The 21,741-nt window shown below is 37.8% G+C and overlaps 1 protein-coding gene across 9 annotated transcripts in view; it reads left to right on the top strand.

The window, feature by feature from the left end:
- Positions 1-21,741, top strand: part of FRYL (FRY like transcription coactivator) — a 314,599-nt gene that overhangs the window by 273,830 nt on the left and 19,028 nt on the right. For all 9 annotated transcript variants that reach the window (XM_069105195.1, XM_069105197.1, XM_069105194.1 and 6 more), the window contains 8 exons: positions 4,214-4,411; positions 5,151-5,312; positions 6,041-6,115; positions 6,364-6,540; positions 8,991-9,194; positions 11,509-11,685; positions 16,482-16,732; positions 18,835-19,042. In XM_069105195.1, coding sequence (XP_068961296.1) covers positions 4,214-4,411; positions 5,151-5,312; positions 6,041-6,115; positions 6,364-6,540; positions 8,991-9,194; positions 11,509-11,685; positions 16,482-16,732; positions 18,835-19,042 — 1,452 coding nt within the window. The remainder of the gene's footprint in view (positions 1-4,213; positions 4,412-5,150; positions 5,313-6,040; positions 6,116-6,363; positions 6,541-8,990; positions 9,195-11,508; positions 11,686-16,481; positions 16,733-18,834; positions 19,043-21,741) is intronic.

Raw genomic sequence — 21,741 nt, 5'->3', positions numbered from 1 at the left:
CTTCAACTTTCTGGTAGGGCAAGCACATCCCCCAGTGCCTATATAATTTCATAGTTGCATGTAAAAATAATAATAATAATAATATATATTTTTAAACATTTGATTTAAAATTTTGAATTCTAGATTCTTTCCCTTCCTCCCTCATGACCCACCCTTACTGGGAAGATAAGCAAATCCATGTAGGTTGTATGTGTGTAGCTACACAAAACATTTCCATTGGAGTGGATATATTGAAAGACTGACTATATTTCCCTCCATCCTATCCTGCCTCCCACCTAACTCTACTTTGACCCTGTCTCTTTTCAAAAGTGAGTGCTTCTAACTACCCTCTCCCCCAACCTGCCCTCCTTTCCATCACCCCCCCTCTCATCCCTTTCCCCCCTAATCTCCTGTAGGGCAAGATACCTTATTTAGTGTGTATGTCATTCCCTCCCTAAGCCAAATTCAGTGAGAGTAAGGTTGACCCATTCCCTTTTGCCTTCCTGTTCTTCCCCTCAATTGAAACAGTTTTCCCTTGCCTCTTCTATATGAGATAATTTACCCCACTCTGTCTCTCCCCATTTCCTCTCATTATATTCCTCTCTCACCTCTCAATTTCACCTTTTAAGTATCATCCCTTCCTATTCAATTGATCCTGTGCCCTCTGTCTATGTATACCTGTACACATATATACACACACTCACATGTTTTAGTACACCCATATACCCTCCTATATAGACATATATATGTATATACACACATACATATACATTTATATTCCCTTCAACTATCCTCATACTGAGAAAAGTTTCATAAGTTACAATTATCATTTTTCCATGTAGGAAGGTAAATAGTTCAACTTTGATAAGTTCCTTATGATTTCTTTTCCCTGTTTACCTTCTCAAGCTTCTCTTGCTTCTTGTATCTGAATATCGTATTTTCTATTCAACTGTTTTTTTCATCAAGAAAGCTTGAAAGTCCTCTATTTCACTGAATGACTGTATTTTCCCCTGAAACATGATACTCAGTTTTGCTGGGTAAATGATTCTTGGTTTTAATCCCAGCTCCTTTGACCTCTGGAATATCATATTCCAAGCCCTTCAATCCCTCAATGTAGAAGCTGCCAGATCCTGTGTTATCCTGATTGTGTTTCCACAATATTCAAATTGTTTCTTCTTGGCTGCTTGTGATATTTTCTTCTTGATCTGGGAACTCCAAACCTAGGAGTTTTCTTTTGGGGATCTTTTTCAAGAGGTGATTGGTGGATTCTTTTAACCTTTATTTTGCCCTCTGGTTCTAAATCATCAGGACAGTTTTCCTTGAGAATTTCTTGAAGGATGAGGATGATTTCTAGGTTCTTTTTTTGTTCATGGCTTTCAGGTAGTCCAATAATTTTTTAATTATCTCTCCTGGATCTATTTTCCAGGTCAGTGGTTTTCCCAATGAGATATTTCACATTGCCTTCTATTTTTTCATTAGTTTAGATCTGTTTAATAGTATCTTGATTTCTCATAAAGTCATTAGTTTCCAGTTGCTCCAATCTAATTCTGAAGGAATGATTCTTTTCAGTGAGCTTTTGAGATTCTTTTTCCATCTGGCAAATTCGGATTTTTAAGGCACTCATTGGCTTTTTGAGCCTCTTTTGTCATTTGAGTTAGTTTTTTTTTTAAGGTGTTATTTTCTTCAGTCAGGTTGTTGACTCTTTTCGTGATTTTCTTGTATCATTCTCATTTCTCTTCCCAATTTTTCCTCCACTTCTCTTATTTGGTTTTCAAAATCCTTCTTAAGCTCCTCTATGGCCTGTAATCAGCTCATATTTTTCTTAGAAGCTTTTGGTGCAGGAGTTCTGACTTCATTGTCTTCCTCCTGTTCTATGCTTTGATCCATGCATATCTTTGTCCCCAAAATAGAAGTGTAAAGTTGGGTTGCTGTGCTTGCTTTGCTTCCTTTGCTTGCTCATGTTGCCATTCAATTACTTGACTTGAGCTTTTTGCCACAGTAGATCTATGCTTCCAGAGAGGAGAGCTTTGTCCCAAATTGCTAGGGTTTTCACAGCTACTGGAGCTATTAGTTGGGTGCCCTCTCAGAAGCCTCCACTGGCTCTGGCACCTGGTCACATACCCCAGGACCTCCACCCAAGAGAGTGATCCAGATCCAAGCAGGTTAAAGCAAGAGCAGTTACCCCTCAGAATGGTGGCTTGGTCCCCCTATGATCTGCAGGCCAGGAGCTCTGAAGAAGCCACACTGCTTCTTCCTCTGGGGGCAGAGGCTGGACCACAGTCTCGATCCCCCTATTCCCAAAGTCCACACTGACCTTTTACTTTGCCTTTGGCATTTATGGATTGATAATTCTGGAAACCGCCACAGTTGCTGGTTATCCACTCTCCTGCTGGCCTGCCAGGCTGTCTTCAGTGGGAGATTTGTTTCTCTCTGTCACTTCGTGGGTTCTATAGCTCTAAAGTTTGTTTAGAGTCATATTTTATAGGTATTTGAGGTGGTTATGGGGGGGAGCTCGGGGAGTTTCCTTGCTTCTATGCCGCCATCTTGGCTCTGCCCCCTAATTGTCCTTTTCCCAAGTGTAGAAAAGGGTGGACAGGAATTAGCTCAAAGGAACCTTTCCTGAAGCAGTGACTAGATGCCTATTTACTAAAAGACCTTACTGTCCTAACCTAAGTTTTTAAATGACCACTTTTTATGCAGGGCCCTCTTAAATCCTTACCTTCCTTTACATATATTACGCTTCTCCTAAGCCTCCCCTCCCCCCTTTTTTTAGTGCACTAAATGTCATTTGTCTTTGTGTTTCACAGAGTACCTAATGACTTGAGTGTCTTTTTCTGTATTGGGGTTCATTAAAGCCCACCACTGTTTAATTTGTGTCTTTGTAACTTCAGCCCCTTGCACTGTGCTTTGCACATAATGGGTGATTTAGGACAGGGATCCTGCAGTATCCTGCACCTCGGAGGCAACACCCATTCAGCCATTATGGTTAGATGCACAGAGGGGTGGCCAGGTAGCACAGCGAGTAAGAGCACCAGCTCCAGTGTTGGGATAACCTGGAGATCGAATCCCGGGCTCAGACACTCAGCACCACACCCAGAAATAACTGGCCGTGTAACCTTGAGCAAGTTACTTAACCCCGATTGCTTTAAAAAAAAAAAAAAAAGTTAGATGCACAGCCCTGCCTCACTTAAATCCACTTCACTTTTAAGTCAAGACATCACCTTCCTGATGTCATTGGTCTTCTTCTAGAATGAAGGACAGACAACAGTATCCTACACATAATAATGGAGAGTTCCATTCTGGTCCCTGCTCACCTTTCACCTGCACAGAGATCATCTCTTCTGTTTGGAAACCAGCTGTAAACTGCAGCAGCTGAAGTGAGGTGGTGGTGGGTCTGGAGCACTGGGCCTGGAGTCAGGAAAACCTGAACACAGACACAGCCTGGAGACTCTTTGTTGAGCTGGTCTTCAGTCTGTCCTACTGGGTGTGTTGGAGCTTTCTTGGCAAAGATACTGGAGTGGTTTGCTATTTCCTTCTTCATCTCATTTTACAGATTAGAAAACTGAGGCAAACAGGGATAAGTGACTTGTCCAGAGTCACACACAAAGCTAGTAAGTGTCAGAGACTAGATTTGAGCCCTGGAAGATGAGTCTTCCTGACTTCAGGCTCTGCACTCTATCCACTGAGCCACCCAGCTGCACCCCCCCCCCCCCAAGACACCGAGTGCGGAACCCTGAGCAAATCACTGAAACCTCTGCCTCAGTTTCCTTTTCTGTAAAATGGGGATAAAAACACCTCCCAGGGTTGTTATTAGAATCAGCTGATATTGTAAAGTGCTCAGCAGAGTACTTTGCATAAGGCAGTGCTCTGTAAATGTTAGCTATTTATTTAAAAGAATTTTGGTAATTAAAGAGCTAAGATTTCGTCATGAGTAACATACCATTCCCAGTGATGTCATGTAAATAAACAATGTTACTGTATCTGTTTAAAATTTTTGTACTATGTATGTGCACAGCCAGATGTCCCACTTCTGCCAGGATTATCATCTTTTCCTTTACCCGAGGAAATCCGTCAAGAGCGATACATTTTCGAGGTTTCATGTTTTTACCTTACACCATGCCTGTTATCTCAAAGAGAAAATACATAAGTTGTAAGAGAAATGTTTTCCAAGGCTGCTCCTCTGGGCATAAAGGGAAAAAAATGTGACTAATGTATTTTTTTATTTCTTAATTAGAGTCCATACTGGAAAGAAGCCCTCAACATATTAAAACTGGTGGTGTCCCGATCTGCAAGTCTTGTTGTCCCTAATGATATCCCTAAGAGTTATGGCAGTGATCTGGGTTCTCCTGAAATATCATTCACAAAGATTTTTAATAATGTCTCCAAGGAATTGCCTGGAAAGACATTAGATTTTCATTTTGATATATCTGAGGTAATTCTTTTATGTAATCAAAGTTAAATAGAAAAACACAAAAATACGATCCATTGTCTTTTCAACAGAATTTTACATATGTATACATTTGGGGATTTTCCTTCAATGGAATCTAAATAGTGTTTTTTAAGACTATTAAAATCTTTTGCACTGAAGATATAATAATAGTCTTAACAATAGATTTTTTGTGTATTTAACAAGAGAAAGTTTGAAAGAGTTATGTGTAAGCAAGTGCATATGTGCTTTCTGAGATGGTGCTTAGCGTTGTCATCCTCCTGCATGAACCCTGGAAGGTAAAAGGGATGAACAAGTGGGAAAGAGAGAGAATTGTGTTTTATGGTACACTTCTGAGTGACTTGTTACAGTGCTTGAAACAAAGTAAATTCCAGAATATCAGATATACTCCTACTTAAGTAAGCTAGAAAAAACAGCAAAGCCAAATATAAAGTTTCTTTAGATGGTAAGTTAGAGATAGCAACTAATTCAAAGTTGATTTATCAAACTTAAGGATAATTTTTATCAGATTTTATTAAGAGTATTTATAAGAATCACCTTTGAAGTCAAAGACCAAAAATACTTAATAGCAAGTATTAAAAGACATTTTTATCTCTTTACCATATGTATCTAACGTTACAACAGATCTTTCTTAGACTGATTTTTGGAGATTTCATTTTCTCTACAATTTACATCTACTGTTTTGAATTATTTAAGTCCAGCTTATTATTCCCTTTCTGTATAGACACCAATTATTGGAAATAAATATGGTGATCAACATAGCGCTGCTGGAAGAAATGGAAAACCAAAAGTCATTGCAGTTACTCGAAGTACCTCTTCGACCTCATCAGGTTCTAATTCAAATGCTCTTGTGCCTGTTAGCTGGAAGAGACCACAGTTATCCCAGGTATATGAGATTGAGGGAGGCAGTAGTGGATTTCGGAAGGAGGGAACAGTGGAGGGTAAAGGGAGGGAAAAAGAAGAAAGGAGGTAAGAAAGGAAAGGAGAGGAAGAAGGTAAGAGGGAGGGAAGAAGTAATTGATTAAGTGTTTACTTGGTACCAATTACTTTGCTAAGTGCTGGAAATACAGATAAAAAATGGGAAGACAGTCTGTACTCTCAAGGAGCTCACACTCTAATTGGAGGGAAACAATACATAAAAGCAGGTTCAGCTTCAGAGTTGATGAGATGTCTAACTAGCTCTAAATGTTGAGTATTGAGGAAGATGGCAAAACCTAGTGGTCCTTAAGTTACGCAAGATGACAATGCCAAGGGAATGACTTAAAAGCAAGGCACAGAGGTGGCCCTGGAGTCAGGAGGACCCGGGATCAGTTCTGACCTCAGATACTTAACACCCACACAAAAAAATTGGCCGTGTAACCTTGGGCAAGTTACTTAACCCCAATTACTTAAAAAAAAAAAAAGGAACATAGTAAGACCTGAAGATCTTAGGGGGAGGCAGTAAGATCATAGGTGTAGAATGGTAAAGTTAAGTGACTAGCCCAATAAAAAGAAGAGCTGGGATTCAGAGCCAGGTTATCTCTTGTATCCTTTGAACTATACTGTATTTGTCTATATATATATATATTTTTAATTTATCATCTTTTGACACCAAATGCTATTTTTGTATCCTAGAGAAGAACAAGAGAGAAGCTAATGAATGTGCTGTCCCTTTGTGGTCCAGAGTCTGGTCTCCCAAAGAATCCATCGGTGAGTTCATAGTAAATATTAAAAGGATCATATAATCCACACACAGAAAAACAAATTATTCTTTCCCATTGTTTTCATGTACTAACTACCACTATATTAAATTTAAGAGGATAAGTCTGCTGTTCCTTATAACAGTTCATGGCCAACTAAGAAATCAGGTTAAAAAAAATTATGCCTCTTAAGACATTCATTTAGATTAGGGTGTCTTTGCGCTGATCCACAATATTGTTCTGTTCTTTCCTCTATAGGTTGTGTTTTCTTCTAATGAGGATTTGGAAGTTGGAGACCAACAGACTAGTCTTATTTCTGCGACAGAGGAAATAATTCAGGAGGAGGAAGTAGTTGTGGAGGACAACAGCAGTGAGCAGCAATTTGGAGTTTTTAAGGATTTTGACTTTTTAGATGTTGAGCTGGAAGATGCAGAGGTAAGAATCTGGGTTTTCTCTTGTAAATGCTAGCATAATTCAAATCAAATTTGTCTTGAGGACTAAAAATGTATCCATTTTGTCTTTTCTAAAAGTTCATTATAAGGCCAGTTTATTATTCATAATCAATAAAAATTGAATTAGTAACTTCTTATGTGATTTTAAGTATTACAGTCAGCTTCAAAGTGGAGAAACAGACTTTTAAACAATAATAGACATGTTAAGCATTGAAATTTATTTTTAAAAGTTCAAAGTTTTGTATGTTAACCTTCTAAACTCCAAGATCATTGAAAATATGGCCAAAATCCCCACACACACAAATAGTTCAATATTCAAAAGTAATTTATATATGAGTTTAAGTAGCTATCATAAGTTATTCAAATTCTTGCTCAGCAGAAGAGGAAAATAATATGATTTTAATTACTGGCAGCATGACATACTGTTTTAAAAATTAATTATATTTAAAGATGTCCTCATTGTCATCTTTCTGCCCTGTCCTCTTGAACTCTTCTCAGTGGCAAACCATCTAATAGCTTTCCCTATAACATTCCCAGTTTCTTTCTTTATTGTCATGTTGCCATCTCCCCTCAAATTTCAAATTCTATTTGTCTAAGAAACCTTTTCCTTTAAAATGCTTTAGCTGTAATGCTTTTTAAATCCTCAAAAATTAAATAGTGTATTACACAGCATGAGAAATTCAACTAGCACTTCCTATTGTAAGGCAGCATGTATTCCGAGTTGAGCTGAGTGTATTGAGCTGTTGCCTTCCTCCATCACTATTACCAATCCCTCCATTCCTTTGTAGTTTTTTTTCCAGCTCGTAATATTAGATCAAATGTGAAGATTTATATAAACAAAATAAAAGATTCATTAATTAAATTTTTATCAGTCTATCCCCTAACAAAAAATACTATAGTGATAAAGTAGATTTTTTCCTATTGAAAAATCTATAGTATGAGAATTCCCTTTAGGACTTCAACTACAACAATAATCTTTTTTAACAAGAATTCAGAAAGACTTGGGAGATGTTAAGAAGTTTATTGTATTTTTAGATCTGGTTACAGTTACGCCATTTTTCTTCTAAAATTTGCTCTTGAGCAGTAAACCAGATTTCTGGATGGCTTCCAAAACACTAATAGACCTGTCTGAAATAAGTGGTCTAATCTGAGGCCCATGAAAATATAAACACATTCCTCATAAGGAGGCCCAGACCTACAACACCTTGAAAGAACACTGTTAATACAATAAAAACAATCACAACACCCTACCGTAATCCATGTCATTCAGGTGATAACCATTTGTCACACCATGCCTAATGAACTGTCTCCTCGGACATCAGTTCACCTATCATCATGTTTTCAGTGAACCAATTAACGATGTTAGGTAGGATATGCCTGTACTTTGAATAATTATGAAGAATGAAACTTTTATACATACTTTATGAATCTTGAAATATATATTTTTAACAATTTTTATTGTATGTCATGATTATTGTATATAATATTGGAGGTGTAATTTGTCTTTACAAGGCTTTAGAGAAATTGTAAGAATTATAATTCCTACATTTCCTTCTGACCTTTTGGAAACAGGAATAGGTTATCTATTGATGTTTGTGATCTTGACTGTTAAATGTTTAAATGGATATAGGACTAAATGTTTAAATGGATACAGGACTTCTAAAGATCAGGCATAGCCTTTCTACAGCGTTAAATTGTGAACCCTTTATGTTGTTTTTGACTGTGAACAGTTTTAAGTCATTCTAATATTCCATCACAAAGTAGTAGAGCTGTGTGAAATTGGAATTTTAAAAATTCATTGACCAATTTGTTCTATATGTTTAGCCAAAGAGAAATGTTGTTTCAAATGTTTGTCTCTGACTTTTCCATACTATATTGTATGTAAAGAGAGAAGTTTGGCGGGCCATTCTGGTGTTCTGAACAAAGCTTAATCCAGAGCTTGAATCAGTCTTTTACCATTGGCAAATCAGAAATAATTGTCCCCAAGTTAGAGACTGTTTTTAAATGTCTGTCTTCGTTTTTCTAATTATGTGTGTTTTCCTTTTTGCTAACCAGGAGCTGCAGGTAAGTTGCAGTCTGGTGTAGGGGCTGGTTAATCTGTTGTCATCTGTGAAGTGTGTCTGTCTGTACTTTCATAGTCTTTTTATGTTTGTGTTTTAGTGCAGATATATATAGTTTAACTATTAGAATTAGCTAGTCCCAAGTCATAACACATAGAAAGTTGAGAGAATTATACATTGTCTAAAGTTAATTATAGGTTATCAACTATATTTTGATTCAGTTAAGTGCAAATATTTAACAATATAACATGTTTTTAAAAATTAAAGGGCTGATTGAAACTCTGTTTATGGTGATATTTCTACTTGTTATGTGTTTTCCAAATATCATATTTTCAAAAGTAGTTACAAAGTAACTGATTATCTTGTTTTACAGGGCGAAAGTATGGACAATTTCAACTGGGGAGTCCGAAGGCGCTCACTTGACAGCATTGACAAAGGGGACACGCCGTCCCTTCAGGAATGTCAGTACTCTGGCAGCACACCCAGCCTCAACTTGACCAATCAGGAAGACACTGACGAGTCCTCGGAAGAGGAAGCAGCCCTGACAGCAAGCCAGATACTCTCCCGCTCCCAGATGGTAAATCTTGATTTTGCCACATGATTGAGAAGCGATTTGGTAAATGGAAAGATTGGTGGATTTGCAGTCAGTGGGCCTGGGTTCAGTCCCTGGCTCTGCTATTTCCTCTGTGACCTGGGGTCATCAGTGAACTTCTGGGCTCAGCTTCCTTATCTGTAAGGCAGCCTCGATGACCTAAATTCCATTGAACCTTTACATTTATTAACCTATGATTTCATTTAGTTTTCTTTTCCTCGGACCTTGACTATATGTCAAAGGTGGAAACTCACCTCTTTTTTTAGTATATAAATTTCACTTGATTTCATTAAAGTCCAGTTAGTTATAGGATATTATAGTGAAACTGCTCTTCACTATCAATGTCATACGGGAGGTGTTTGTTGTTGTTGTTTTGCCTTTTGGAGGGCACTTGGGGTTAAGTGACTTGCCCAAGGTCACACGGCTAGTTTTTGTGTTAAGTGTCTGAGGCTGGATCCGAACTCAGGTCCTCCTGACTCCAGGGTGGCGCTTTACTCACTGTGCCATCTAGTCGCCCCTTGGGAGTTTCAAATAATTCTTTTTAGTAACAACAGTGGATTAAGCTGCCTAACTCCCAAACCACCCCCACTCCCTACCCCTTTGCATTCCCTCTCCCTTTTTCCATCTTTTTTCCATATTCAGTCACCCAAAGATAACAGGGGTGTAATAGAGAAAATCCACAAGCTTCTGATGAGAGCCCTGCTGCTAATACTGCTAACATTTGTTAATTTTGGGGCCCTGGCCACGGCACTTATTCTCTCTGAGTCTTCTGTAAAGTGGGGATAATAACATCTCAGAGTTAGGAGGCTCAACTAAGATCCTGTTTCTACAGTACATCACAGAGTTGAAAGTGCAATATAAATGTCATTTCTTCCTTCATGAATGGCACTCAATGGGGTAGCTAGGTGGTGCAGTGAGTAGAGCACTGGCCCTGGAGTCAGGAGGACCTGAGTTCAACTCTGGCCTCAGACACTTAACACTTACTAGCCATGTGACCTTGGGCAAGTCACTTAATCCCAACTGCCCTCCAACAAGCAAAACAAAACAAAACAAACAAAAAAGGAATGGCCTTCAAGGCTAAAGAGTTTGCTAGTGCTGGTTGCCACATTTTCTGATGACATGAAATCAGGAAGGATAACTTAGAGTAGATGATAGAAACTGAAACAAAATTACCTTATTGGCTAGATCTTTAGACAGAAACCAAAAAGAGGAAATGTAAAAAATGCAGCAAATGTTCATTAAACATCTATTATGTGTAGATCCTTGAATCAAATAACAAATAATTTCTGTATTCTTGGAGTTTTACAAGCTAACAAGGGCATACTATACATTCATAAATAACCATAATACAGAATTGACATAATAGTATGGGAAAAACATGAAAAGACTGGAATAAGGAATTCCAGTAAGGATTCCAATGAGGAATAAGGGAAAAAAATAAGGAAGGAAAAGATCACATCCCTCTAGAGCAACAGTTCTTAACCAGAGGTAACTGTGAACATGAATGAGGGAAAAAAAAATATGACATCTTTATTTTCACAAAACTTTACTGGAATTTAACATTTCTTTCATTTATTTTAAAATGTTATTTTTTAGAAGGGGATCCATGGGCTTTAGTGGTGGGTTTGTGACACAAGAAAAATTAAAGACCTCTGAGCTAGAGGAATCAGGAATGCTTCATGAAAGCTGGTCTTGGAGGGAAAGAGCTATGTGAGAAAGCTCTAGGGAGCCAAGTCCTAAGGCTTCATGGGCTTTCTAGTCTAGTTGAGGGATGTGAGACAGACATTGGCATAAAGAGATGAAAAACTTAAGTGTCAGAGGGATAGCTGTTTTCACTGTAGTAGTATTAGCATGAGAGGCACTTTGCTGTACTAGATTGAGAGCTCTAACATTTACTAACTATGGGACCTAGGAAAGGTCATTTTACCTCTCTATGTCCCAGCACTCATTTCAGACTCTGAAGCAGAGGTGAAGGTGCCAGTCTGCAGTGATGGAAGAGGTTGTTTCTCACCAGGAGTTCCCTTCCCTTCACTAATGAAATAACAAGTCCATTTTTTTTTTGCATTAATTAGGTTTCATTTATATTCATGGCTATTTTGGTTCTACTGATACTTTAATGAGTATGTTACTGATATCCATCATGATTGTTTCTCAAAGGAAAAAAATCAAGAAATGGCTGAATCAGATATTTTAACCCAAGCAACACAATGTCTTGCAATGTAAACTTGATTTCCTACAGTCTTTGGAACTATTCGATGCCTACATTTTTATACCATTTTGCTTTTTCTTGTTCTCTTAGTTAAACAATGAATCTACTCTAGATGAAATGCCAGACCACCAAGACTCTCTTCTTCAGTGCCAAGATTCAGCTAGCAGTGTCACCACAGAAGAAGTGCTTCAGATCAGAGCTGACAGCCCGAGCGTGGAGGCTTCTCTAGATAATGCTAACAGCCAGCTGCCTGAGTTGGGGAGACAGGTGGGCTGGCGCATGGCTGATCGGGGCTCTCCTTAGCACTTTCTTACTACTCTCTTTTCTTTCCAAAGAATTTTCATCTATTACACTGATTATTTAATTTATCTTCAGTATTTCTAACCTGTGGGAATGTCTTAAATTGTATATTTTGTTAACGTCTTCTCAGAATTAAGAGTTGCTATATTTCAGGAAACAATCCACAGGTTAAAAATAATTGCAAGTGTTTTCAATAAGCATTTTGTAGTGCAGAATAACATTAAGTTAATGTATTAAATGCTTTTCTGGAGATGGTGATCATCTTTCTACAGCACTTTATTTTCTTTGAAAATACTGCTTTGTTCCTTTTTTGCTTTGTGTTTGGGTTTATTGATTGGTGCTATGATTGGGATTAAAACCTCAGGCCAGCTGTGTTAGCAGTTGGTGCAGTCAAATCCTTTAAAAAGGACCTTGGAACCCTAGTATTATATTTTTTGGAAAGGCCTGTGAGGAGTAAGCCAGATTTCAAGCTAATGACTGAACAAAAAGATGTGAGTATCTTAGCTACTTTTTTGACTTTTGTAGATGATTAATTCTAAAAATGCAGTTACTGTAGCTTTTTTATGCTTCTTAGGAGAAAATGAACATAAAGGTGAAATTTTAAATGAAGGATACTTTCTGTTTATATAGTCAACCTTTTTTCTTTTTTTGGAGGGGGCAAGGCAGGACATTTGGGGTTAAGTGACTTGCCCAAGGTCACACAGCTAGTAAGTGTTAAGTGTCTAAAGCCGGATTTGAACTCAGGTCCTCCTGATTCCAGGGCTGGTGCTCTATTCACTGCGCCACCTAGCTGTCCCATAATTTTGAGTGAATCTTGCTCCATTAAAGGTTTCAATGTAGTAAATTTGCAAAAGCATTGCTAAATATTAGAAAATAATATTTTCTCTCAGGTATTAACAAAATAATAGTCATAAATTCTTTTTCTCATTATGTTATTTGGTACATAGAACTTAAAATTCTTACTCCAATTTATTGAGTAATGTTGTTCTCAAGTTCTTTACACATGACTCATCTTTGGTAATCAGTACATTTTTGTTTGGGGATCTCATCTTTCCCATTCTTAGCCCTACATCCCCCAGAAAAGCATGGTGGAGAAGTCAGAAAAGGCTCAAAGTAGTGTGTAGCCAGGTGATAAATGAGGAGATTCAGTTGAACTCTCTCTTCAAACCAAGGTTTGGAGTTCATGGCCCTCCACTTAGAGAGGCAGAAAGTAGTGCTGAGATTGGAGCACTAAGGTTGATGAGCTTTTATAGGATGATGGGCTTATTCCATAATGAGCTTCCTGGGGCATGAGGGAGACCTTAGTCGGGGAAGAGATGAGGAAATGTCTGAGCTGATCTTTATTTGAGCAACTAAATTCAATGTCTCTGCGCTCATTATTTGGGCTTGTTTAGCTAATAAATGCTAATAAGGAAATATAATAATGTGAAAGAAAGGAAAGCAGAACTCACCAAAATGTAAGCTTTTTTCCCTCTACTTTCTTCTTCTCTGGTTAAGTTTTGTTATATTTGTATTACTTTTTAAAAATGTAATAAGGTCCTTTGGCTCTGAGTGAAGAGGCAGCATACCATAGTGGATAGGGAGCTGACTTTGAAGCTGAAACTATCCAGGTCCAAGTCCTGCCTCTGACACTCCCTAGCTGGGTGATATGAGACAAATCACTTCCTTGCTCAGTGCTCCCCGTAGAGGAGGTGCTGACCTACAGTAGTTGGAGGGAGTTCACTCACCAGCAATTTCCCTATACCAGTAAAATCGTGGCTCTATTCCCCACCCCATGACCTTATGCCTTCACTGTCTCTTAACTGGGACAAAAGCTTTTGTATATATGTAAATATAAATATGTATATGTGAGATGTATGTGTGTGTATCTTTCCACTGAAATGAAAAATAATTTTATGCATAAACATGTCTAATAAAAATACTGAATAGGTCTTTATAAAGTAGATAGTATAGAGTCAAAAAGTAATCTAGAGTGTCTACTTTGTGGAAAGCTTATATTCCTTCCAGTAGTTGCTAAACTAAATAGCAAAAGTAAATTCTTGCCTATCACAGTCATGTTATAAGTGTTTAATGAATAAGATTAACTTTGATTTGAGTAGGGGCATAATAGATCATCATCTGGATAGAGTTGGGAAGCCCTTAGCTGAAGGCCTGTCTCAGACACATACTTGCTATAAGATCATGGAAAACTCACTCAACTCCTCTACACCTGAGGCCTCTCTAAGTTTCAGAAGAGTTACTGACCTGCATTGGTAGAGGGAATTTTCTCACTGAGTGTTCCCTATACCAATGAAATCATAGGTCTAGACTAAAAACATTAATCTGATATTCTGATTAATAATATCTGTTACCATACTATAGGTTATCATTTTGTCTTTTGGGGGGAATAATCTCTACATAATACCCCCCCAAAAAAGGGAGAGGCAGACAAATACTGCCTTTCTTTATATTCACAGTACTTAGTACAGTGCCTGGTACATAACTGGCACTTAATATTTATTGACTTGGAGGAAATTAAGGATTCTAAAAGGCAGGTGTGAAAAGATAGTAAATTCTAGCCATGGGAGAGACAGCCTATAAAAGGCCTGTCAGTGGGAGGGAGCAGTGCTGAGTCTGAGCAGTTGTAAGTAGAAAAATTTGACTGGACTATAGAGTGCATGAAGAAGAATATTGTGAAATAATCTTGGAAATGGTATTTTGTGTCTAATACCCAGCATCTCCATAATTTCGAACTGAGAGGAAAAAAAGGAAAATTGCTTGCCACAGAAAGGAAGCCTATATTATTTCATTCTGAGGTTCAGAAGTTCTACTGTTGTAGAAAAATATCTCCAGCTTTGTAGACTTTTAGAACATCTCTTTTATGCCATTTTCCCCTATTGAGGTTCTTTAACTCTTGGCATAGTTTTTAAAATATAGTACTTAATAGAAGATTCCATTTACCAAAAGGAAATTTAGAGGTGAGAGAAGGAAGGTCATAGAAAATTGAGTCTAGTCCATTCATTTTGTAGATGAAGAAACTAGTGCTCAGAGGTTAAAATAACTTGTCTACACTGAAACAATTAGTCTGTAACATGCTCAATAACAGGTAATAAAGACACTGACATCCCTTTACTGATTGAGATACTTGGTTTTGTTTTGTGGGGTTTTTTAAAATTGGTTTTTAGAGTGCTATAACCAATTTCTAATAAGGCCTTGCAAAAGTCTGCTTGACCAGAAGCAACAGTGACATTCAAATGAATGATGAAAGTAATATATTGTTTAATTGAGGAAAAAAATCTTTTAATGTTACATTCTAAATATAAGTAAACTACCTACTAAAGTATCTTCTGTTCTCTCTGATAGGTAGTGATAAGGAAGGGAATGAGTGAATGAGGAAAGATTGAAAATTAAAGTTGGGAGATAATTGTGCAGGCAGTTGTGCTGGAGAGATGGGAAGGGGTAGGATCAAAAGTACGTCTGGAGGAAACTGGTCCTGGTGAAGGAAGGGGTCACCTCCTCAATAGAGACTGCAATAAAGAAAGAATGAGAGATACATTAGCTATGTGAATGATGGAAGAATGAGGAGTCAAGGATAACACTGAAGTAGGTTACAAACCTGGGTGATTGAGACAATGCTGCTGTCCTTGAAAAAAAGAGAGAAGTTTGAAAGCAGAGTAGGTTTGGAAGTAAAGATACCAAATTTGAAATGCTTAAGGAAATTCAGTTCAAGATATTCAATGCAGCTGAAATATCTACTAGGCACTTAGACCTGTAGTATCTTATTGGATCATTATGAAGTACAAATGAGAAAACATATGCAAAATGTTTAGTAAGCCTTAAAGGGTTATATACATATTAGTTCTTATTATATTATATTCTTATTATTAGTTCTAATTATATTATAGTCTTATTATACTTTATTAATGATAGCACACTGTGTGCTCTTTGGGTCTATGTATGTAATTATACCATACTAAAATTAGGTCATTAAATTTTGGAAGAGACAAGTTTAAGTACATTTTATACTGAATGTTGACTTTTATGGGGTTTGGCATCTGAACTACATTTGCTCTTTAGTATTCATCTTATTAGATAAATAAACTTTCAATTAGGTTAATTTTTAAATGTCTTAGATGCTAGCATTTTTCCCTTGGGACATTTAAAGGGAAATTTCAAAACAATTCCAATGACTAGAAACTAATAATTGAATGTGCTGAAAGTTATCATAAGCCTGAGAATGGTAAAAGAATCTCTGCTTTCAAATTGTAATCAAAGCCCTGAATATCAGAAGATATAGCATTTCTATTGCTGTAAGGTTATAGGTACATTTTGAAATATGTCAGTGCTATTTTACAGTTTTCTACAACGTTTTAAAGGAATATTTTGTCCAATACTCAGATTTTACAGATGAGGAAATGGAGATTTAAAGAGTTTTAAGTGATTGAACTAGTGATCCTGCAATTAGAACCAGTGACATAAAATTGAAATATAACAAAAATTACTTAAAATATATTTAAAGATGCTCAAAGTCAAATTGTGTGAATAAAGAAATAACTATCAGAAGAGAAGTAGACTGGCAGCAGTCATTCTTTATTTCCTCTAGAAAAAGAAGTCCTCAAGGGAAGATACTGATTTTCATTATCTATCAGCAGGGCCTCACACAATGTCTTATAACATAGTAGGCACTTTATAAATGATTGTTGGGTTGGATTAGACATAAACATTATTATGAATTTACTTTATTAAAATTAAAAAAAAATAATGAAAACTTTGCTTGCTTATAGGATGGAAGTTCATTATTAAAAGATGAACATGTTAGTATGGCTTTTGAAGAAGAAGGGTCATATGTTATGCAAGAACAGCATGAATCTCTCATGTGTCAAGAAATTCTTGAATTGGAAGAAACTGAAATCCCAGAGCCCCCAACCCTTGAAAGCTATCCTGAATCAGTGTGTGAAGAGGATGTTACCCTTGCTTTGAAAGAGCTGGATGAAAGATGTGAAGAAGAAGAAGCTGACTTCTCAGGTTTGTCTAGGTGAGAATCAACTCCTTTATAATATAACTTGTAAGTACAAGAACAGGTATATAAAATGGTGGCATCTTATATTTTCTCATTTCATAGAAAACTTTCCTGCTTTTTCATCAACTTCATCTTCTTGAACTTTTTTCAACATATTCTTTCCTATAAGGTAACATTTCTTTTTTAAGAGTGTAGTGTTTTGGGGCAGGCTAAGTGGCTCAGTGAATAAAGCACTGGTCCTGGAGTCAGGAGGACCTGAGTTCAAATTCAGCCTCAAGACATTTAACACGTACTAGTAGTGTGACCTTGGGCAAGTCACTTAACCCCAGTTGCCCTGGCTTCCCCCCTCCAAAAAGCAAAAAAAAAAAGAGTGTAGTGTTTTATAGTGTGGTATCATTTACCAATATTTTCATATCTTTGCCTAGGAACAACACTATTCTAAGAATTTCTAAACCACCTTCAGAACATATTTGGTGGGGGCAGCTAGGTGGTGCAGTGAATAGAGCAGTGGCCATGGAGTCAGGAGGACCTGAGTTCAAATCTGAATACAGACACTTAACACAAAAAACTAGCCATGTAACCTTGGGCAAGTCACTTGGCCCCAATTGCCCTATATATTTGGTGTTCTTACGGCAAATGTTGATGAATGTTAGTCTGGTACTTTGTACATATCTCACTTTGGTTTGATGGACAAGAGTGCTCGACCTGAAACCAGAAGACCTGGATTCAGATCTTGCATCTGACTCTTTAAATATTCTGAATCTGTGGGCAAGTCACAGCCCTCTGCATCTTTGTTTGTTCATCTGTAAAATGAAGATAACACCTGTACTACCTACCTCCTGTGGCTCTTATGAGGATCAGGATAGAAAATATACACTTTGCAAACTTGTGTGTTAGCAAATGTTAGCTATTCTTTTTTTTTTTTTTGCTTTTTGGGGGGCAATTGGGGTTAAGTGACTTGCCTAAGGTCACATGGCTAGTTTTTTTTTGTGTTAAGTGTCTGAGGCCGGATTTGAACTCAGGTCTTCCTGACTCCAGGGCCAGTGCTTTATTCACTGCGCCACCTAGCCGCCCCCATTCTAACGTATTTTTATACTTTATAAATATTTATATGTTGATATTTGTCAGCTACCAACTACCACATTGATATTTCCATAATTAACTCAGATCCTACCTCTTCCAAAAATTCTTCTCCAGATGCTTGAATCTACACTCATTTCTCTTTTGTTTGAAATCCTGTGGATCTTAGAGTTTGTTAACAAATTTAAATATTTCATTATATACTGTCTTATTTTCTCCTAAAATCATTTTTGTATTATCTTCCCAACAAGATTTAAACTGTTCAGGGGTGGCCAGGTGGCTCAGCGAGTAAGAGCACTGGCTCCAGTGTTGGGATGACCTGGGGATCAAATCCGGCCTCAGACACTTAGCACCACACCTAGAAATAACTGGCCATGTAACCTTGAGCAAGTTACTTAACCCCGATTGCTTTAAAAAAAAAAAAAAAGGGTTTATTGGGCGGCTAGGTGGTGCAGTGAGTAAAGTGCCAGCCCCGGAGTCAGGAGGACCCAAGTTCAGTTCCAGCCTCAGACACTTAACACCACCACACAAAAACTAGCCGTGTAACCTTGGGCAAGTTACTTAACCCCAATTGCCCTCCAAAAGGCAAAAAAAAAAAATTTAAACTGTTTCTGATAGGAACCACTTCTTATTTCTGTTGCATGTTTCAACCAGCACAGCACAGTATCCATTTGATAATAATAAGATACTGGTAATGTATTTGGTTATAGGGTACTTTTAATATACGGTCAGACAGTGGTGACATGGGCCCAGAAAAAGAATAAAGGGATAGGTAGAGGTCTGTGCCTTAGGTTCTAATGGTAGTTCTTAGGGATGAGAAAAGTAGGAATTAGTATGATAAATTTGAGGGATATATTAGGAACCCAAGAACTAATGAGCCAGATAGTATAGTTACAGTTAGGAAATTGGTGTGTGTCAGTGAATATTGATGGAAATTTGGTGCTAGTTGATTACTGGCTCCAGTCAGTGGTACTTGCAATGTGGGCTGTTTTTTTTATAAAGCATTTTGATTAACTTGTTAATGTTTATATTTACAGCCAAGATGAGGAAGAGCAGGATGGCTTTCCAGAAATCCAGACGTCTCCTCTACCATCACCATTTCTTTCCACCATAATAGCAGCTTTTCAGCCAGTAGCATATGATGATGAAGAAGAAGCTTGGCGTTGTCATGTCAACCAAATGCTTTCTGACACAGATGGATCCTATGCTGTCTTCACTTTCCATGTGTTCTCCAGGCTGTTTCAGGTCAGTGAGTTTGCAGTTTCCAAAGTTCTCCCTTACTGTTGCTACACTTTTTGTTATTTACTTCTCCTGAGATCAGGCTCTCTTGAATAATAATACTGATTTTCTGGAAATGTCTTTTACTCTTACCATAATCTTCTGCAGCATACCCACAGCCATGCAATTCCAGCCTTACTGTTACACTCTAGCCACGCCCATCCCCATACTCAGCATCCCGGCCTGAAATATACAGCCTCCTCATCTCCATCCAGGAATCCTGGCAGAGCTCTGCCCACATGCCCCCATCTGCTCCCTTCTTCTCTCTGCCTCCTCATAAGAAGGGTTTATTCGTACACAGATGGTCTCTGTCTTATTGGGAGGAGAGCTCTGTGAAGATGAGGCATGGTGTGTGGCCTTGCACACAGTAGACACTTCATAAATGTTTGCTGTATTAAATCAGAAGCATTCATTAAAATCCTCCTATGGCATAGATTGTGCCTATCTACATGATTCAGGGCTGTTTCTTCTTTGATCCTACGGTCACCAAAGTGAAATTATAATATTATATTTATATATATAAATTACTGCCCTGGATGAATCTAGTTACCTATTAAATGCCCTTGACTGTGCTAAGTAAGTATGGTTCTCCTGGTGTCAGAGATCCCAGACCGACTGAGTCACTTCTGCAGTGCTCAGTCTCTGAGCTGCTGAGGGAGCCTGGTTGGTCTGCCTCACCCTGGGGCAGCTTAGCAATGATAGTACTTAGCTTCCAGCGTGAAAAGCACTTTACAAACCATTATTTATTCTATTGTTCAGTTGTGTCTGACTCTTTGTCCGTAGGGCTTGCTTGGCAAAGATACTGGAATAATTTGTTATTTCCTTCTCCAGTGAGTTGAGGCAAACAGAGGTTAACTGACTTGCCCAGCATCACACAGCTAGCTAGCAAGTATCTGAGGTTTGAACCCAGGTCTTCCTTACTCTAGACCCAGCACTGTATCCACTGAATCACCTACCTACCTCCTATAAACCATAAAGCAATATCTAAATATAGCATATTACTATTATGAGACTCATAATTGTGATTGAATTAGGGAGATAGGATGAATTCATATGAAAATATAAATGAATGCTTAATTGTATAGTACCAATATCTTTGCCTTTGTTTATCCAGTACCCCACCCCTAATGCCCTTTCCACTTTTACCTGTCAGCCTACCTGAATTGGCCTCTGACCTGTGGATGACCAGAGCTGAACAGAGCAGCCTAGAGACAGGAGAGTCAGGAATCAAACAGAAGCTTAATTTCAAAGTGAGGGAAACAGCTTGCCAGTGAAGTCCTCCTTCCTCAGGAGCAGGGCCCACAGGTTCATGGCAGGGTTAGGGTTTTTAAGCATGAAAATCACAAACAGCTGGATCACAAACAACAGGTATCTTGGGTCTTGAATAAACAGTTTTCCAAGTCATTAGGGTTGTTGAGCCTGGTGGTTATTAGTGGGTACAGAACCAGGGTTAGCACAGCCCAGACTTTTGGCTCTTGAGCAGCACTGGGGCACCTGGTTCATTCAGTTCACTTGGTGGTTACAAGGTGGGAAAGTGTTATTATGCCAAGCTCAGGGCACAGCTTGCTTGCTGGGTTGTACCTCTGGAAAACAGGGTATCTTCTGATAGTATCTTTTTTTTTTTTTAAACAATTGGGGTTAAGTAACTTGCTCAAGGTTTTCTGATAGTATCTTGACATGTCCGAATCCTGCCCAGTCTTTAAGGTCCACCAAAATTCCTGTTACCAGTTTCTTCATTTGGCCTTTGTTGATCACTTGAGCCCATTCCCTTCTTGGAACTCTTAGAGTATATATTATTTATATACTACTTGTCTGACATTTCTCCACATTGCTTTGTGTTGTTTAGCTCTCAGCACTCTCTAGTTAGATTATGATGTCCTTGATGGCATGAACTGTCAAATATACCCAGCTTTCACTATAATAGGACACTTACTTTACAGATTTTGCTGTAAGGCACCATAGTAAAATGTATACCTGTTTTTCACTATATACTGAATACTTTTTACACTTTTAAACAAATTCCTATACAGTGAGCCATGAGACACAGTCATACATGAAAGAATACAGTGTGCATCAGAGGTAGAAGAAAAACTTCTGGTATGTACCAGAAATAAAAGAGTGTGCCTTTAGTCCCCCTGAGACTTGAGTGATAAGAAGTCTCCACTGAGACTTATTGTTTGTTCATTGTTTACTTTCTGTTTTGAATCTCAAAATGATACATATCATAATGAGGGTTTACCACCCTCTGCATTACTCATATTTCCACAGTGTTTGGCAGAAGATTGACTCCATTTCTATCCTCTTTCCGTGTCTTTATGCATACATCATTTTTTTTCTCCTTTCATTAATTAACCAAGCATTTGTATATTTATTTGAGTGAAAAAAGAATAACTAAAAAGGAATGGCTATCAACTGGGAGATGATTGAACAAGTTGTGGTATGTGAATGTAATGGAATGCTGTTGTGCTATAAGAAATGATGAGCAGGCAGACTTCAGAAAAACCTGGAAAGACTTATATGAACTGATGCTGAGTGAAGTGAGCAGAACCAGAAGAACATTGTACACACTAACAGCAACACTCTGCGATGATCAAATATGAGAGACTTAGCTCTCCTCAGCAATACAGTGATCTAAGACAACTCCAAAAGATTCAAGATGGAAATAG

This window comes from Petaurus breviceps, unplaced genomic scaffold, assembly GCF_028583685.1.
Source record: "Petaurus breviceps papuanus isolate PSGF00001 unplaced genomic scaffold, PetGlider_PUasm1.0 76, whole genome shotgun sequence".
In the NCBI taxonomy this organism is placed as follows: Eukaryota; Metazoa; Chordata; class Mammalia; order Diprotodontia; family Petauridae; genus Petaurus; species Petaurus breviceps.
Note: the sequence above shows the minus strand (reverse complement) of the source record. Positions and strands in the feature narration are given on the sequence as shown.